The sequence below is a fragment of the Akebia trifoliata genome, chromosome 14, assembly GCF_017979445.1.
Source record: "Akebia trifoliata isolate Shusen 1 chromosome 14, ASM1797944v1, whole genome shotgun sequence".
Taxonomy (NCBI): Eukaryota; Viridiplantae; Streptophyta; class Magnoliopsida; order Ranunculales; family Lardizabalaceae; genus Akebia; species Akebia trifoliata.
Window position 1 is genome coordinate 9,867,547 of NC_141388.1, and position 3,579 is coordinate 9,871,125.

Below are 3,579 nucleotides of genomic sequence, written 5' to 3' on the forward strand. Positions count from 1 at the left end.
TTTCTCATGTCCAACGTCATATAACACGGAGCAAACACGGCTAAGCAACAAAGAAAAATACAAAAAATTTCAAGAGATCATTTTCTATAAGGTCTGTCAATGGTTCGGATCGGATCGGATCGCAGTTGATTTAATACCAATCCAGTAAGGATTGGATCCCCAACTGATCCAATAAATTTCACGTTCGATTCTTATCAAATCTCAATATTATGATACAAATCCCATCCAAAAAAAATAAAATAAAATGGATTCAGTCTCCTTTAATCAAACCCGTTTTGATATAAAAAAAAAAATCTAAGTAAACTTTCTCCCATATTCATATCCGATTCCAATTGGACCGGAACATTGATGATTTGGAATTGAACCTATCAGATATTTCTAAGATCGGAATTGAATCTCATTGGATCAAATCCTTATAAGAATTCGAAATCCTTAATCCAGACTCATATTTATAAGATCGGAACAAATTGAATTATGGGTCTGATCCGATCCATTGATAATCAAGTTATATGAGTATCCCTAGGAAATATTTACACATTTCATTTATTCGAAGAAAACATCTAATTGACCCATTCAAACTTTCCTTTTTTTTTTCCTCTTCAGTACTCTTAAAAGTGTAAAAGCTCAGTAACGAGTGGGGCAAATTGTATTTTTAAAATTACAGAAATACCCTTATTAAATTAATAAAAACAAAAACCTTATTAATGATTCTTATTTGTAGGTACAAACGTTAAGAATGGGTATTTAGGGAATACTTACAGATGGCAGTTGGTTTTCACAGAACGACAAATGTCTGTTCCAACCAGAGAGAAACGGAGAGAGGCGGGATCCAGTTGTTTCATTTCATGTTTTAGGGTTTCCTTTCTTTCTCTCTCTTACTTTCTTTAATTATTTATATATTTCTCTTTCTCTCCCTTTCTCCTCTAAAACAAGACCACAGATCCTTAGCTTTCGAACTGTTCTGAGACCACCCCCCACCCTCTGAAACCTTAATAAAGCTGTTCTGCCTTCAACAATAGAGAGACCAACTGGGTTATTATTGAATCTTCTCAAAGCAGCAACCACCATAACTCAACTCTCTTTCAAAAACCCATCTGGGTTTAATCTGATTTTTCAGTACTTCTTTTCTATTTCAAGGGGTTTTTAATGGCTGAGGACTTAGATGATGGAGAGTTCTGGCTTCCTTCAGAGTTTCTCACAGATGACGATATATTAATGGAGAAGAAGTATATCAACATCAACAAAGGGAGAAATAATATTGAGACTGATGGTAGGTTCTGCTTCCCTACTGAGTTCCCTTGTGGGTTTCCCTCTTATGGGCCATCGAATCTGAGTTCACCCGTCGAGTCAGTAGTGGGTTCAACAGAGACTGAAAGCGATGAGGAAGATTACCTAGCAAGCTTGACTTTGCAGATGGCTCGATCCATGCTTCAAGAAGTTGAGAAAACCTCAGCCCCTGTTTTTCCTGCCGAGAACCCCAAGGTTTGTTCTTTTGTTTATTAAATCGATTGAAGGGAGCCTTCGTTTTCCTACGATTTTTCATTAGTGGGTTTTTTTTTTTTTTTTTTGTGAAGATTCTGATTTGGGTTTCTTTTTTCATTTACAGGCATGGGTTAAGGTTGGGTCGCCGCAATCGACTCTGTGTGAGGTTGGAAGTTGGTCTGGTTGCAGCGCTGGCTCAAGCCGAGGGAGTCCAAACGGTCCTTCGCAGATTTCTTCTCCGCCTACAACACCTATGAATGGGAAAGACGACGCTTGGGATCTCCTTTACGCCGCAGCAGGGCAGGTTGTGAGGATGAAGATGAACGATGAAGGACCCAAGTACAACTATGGAAGAGGTCTTCTGGGTCCTCCTCGAAATCCTTCTCCAGTTTCAGTTCCAATGAAACCATCTAATGGTGGATTCTACGCCAACCCACCACTCACTCAGCAACAGATACAAGTCAATCAAGTAAGTTCTCTATGACAACAGTATAACCCTTTGATAGGAAGTTTTAAACCCTTTGATCCGTCTTTCTCAATGGCTTATTGGGTATTTGGGTTCTCTTATTTTCAGTTTAATCAGTTGAAACAACAGCAACAGCAGCAGCAACAACGAAACTCTGCTGTTTGGGGAAGACAGGTTAAGTTAGCTCCACCTGTTCATCAAAACCAGCAACAACTACAAAATGGAGTGAGGACTGGTGGGTTTGGTAATGGAAGATGTGGTGGTCGTCCTCTTGGGTTGCCTTCCTCTGCTTGGCCGCCTTTGCAACAGCCACAACAAGCTAGTTCGGGCATGAGAGCTGTGTTTCTTGGTGGGTCTGGTGCAAGAAGGGAGTCTAGCGGAACAGGGGTCTTCTTACCTCGCAGAGCAGGAAACCCTACAGAATCTCGCAAAAAACCAGGTAATTTTTCAACCCAGATCTTTAAGTTTGCTATTTGGAGGTTTCCCCTGTTTCACAGATTTTCCAAATATCTTCACTTTATTAGATTTGTTTGATATTTCTTTATTTAACTTGGTTAATTTGTAAATTGGGGTTTTAATTGGTGTACTGTTTTGTGGTTTTTCTTTTCAGTTTGTTCGACGGTTTTGCTTCCTGCCAGAGTGGTTCAGGCTCTGAACTTAAACTTGGACGACACGGGTTCTGCTCAACCACGCTTTGGTGGAGGGTTTGGTCCTGAACATGGCAACCCCATGTTGTCGCAACAAAAGCGAAATTTTCGGCCACAACCAAGTATGAATCACGAGGTGGTCCGGCTCCCTCAGGAATGGACGTATTAACCAACTTCAGTACCTAACCAATTTCTTACTGAATAGTGTTGTTATTTTGTTGAAGTTAGAAGAAAAGAAGAAAGAAAAAAAGAATCAAGGAAAAAAAATTCAAGAAAATGTTGAAGTTTGTTTTTAGGGGATTTATATTAATTTTGGAAAAGAAAGAAGACAACAAATTAGTAGAAGTAAAGTTTTTTGTTAGTGTTAGAGAAGGTTAATAAGAAAGCGTCCTGGTTTTTTTTTTTTTGGGTGGAAGGAAAGAGTGTTGAAGCTTTCTTTCTATATGATAGTGGTGGTTAGTGGGGAGGAGGGGAAATGGTGTTTTTGTAATAATAAATGGGTTATAAGTCAGTCTGTATTTGTTGGGGGGTTTGCAAATTGTATTTGGGTTTGTTCTGTGGTTCTGTTATTTTTTTCATGTAATAGCAGAATTATAGGAAAAGAAGATGAAGAAACTCCTCCCACCACTGTTTCCATAACTAAATAAATGATATATTAGTGTTTTTTAATATAGTTTTTGTAGTCTTCTAATCATCTTCGATTTTCTTTTTAATTTGTAACCCATATTTTGGATTCGAATTTGAAAATATCATGTGTGAGCTGGAACTAGTTGGATAATTTGCTGGATATAGCTGGACTCTGTCCTCGAGGTTGAGATTGCAGAGAGATTTGAAATGGGTCCCTCGTTCAGGAATTCTGATTTCTAAATTCTAAGAACTCTTCTTCTACTGCTCTGATCTGATTCTGAAATTAAAATTTATGTTTTTTTTGAAATAAAATTATAAAATAATAAAATATACTTTAATAAAGAGAGAGGGGTCAGT

The 3,579-nt window shown here is 38.0% G+C and overlaps 1 protein-coding gene across 1 annotated transcript; it reads left to right on the forward strand.

Moving 5' to 3' along the window:
* The first annotated feature begins 789 nt into the window (after positions 1-789).
* LOC147386126 (uncharacterized) lies at positions 790-3,280 on the forward strand. The gene is made up of 4 exons (XM_086423623.1): positions 790-1,482; positions 1,607-1,951; positions 2,057-2,387; positions 2,559-3,280. The coding sequence occupies exons 1-4, from the start codon at positions 1,147-1,149 to the stop codon at positions 2,762-2,764; spliced, it is 1,218 nt and encodes a 405-aa protein (XP_086279749.1). The 5' UTR covers positions 790-1,146; the 3' UTR covers positions 2,765-3,280.
* Positions 3,281-3,579: the final 299 nt, after the last annotated feature.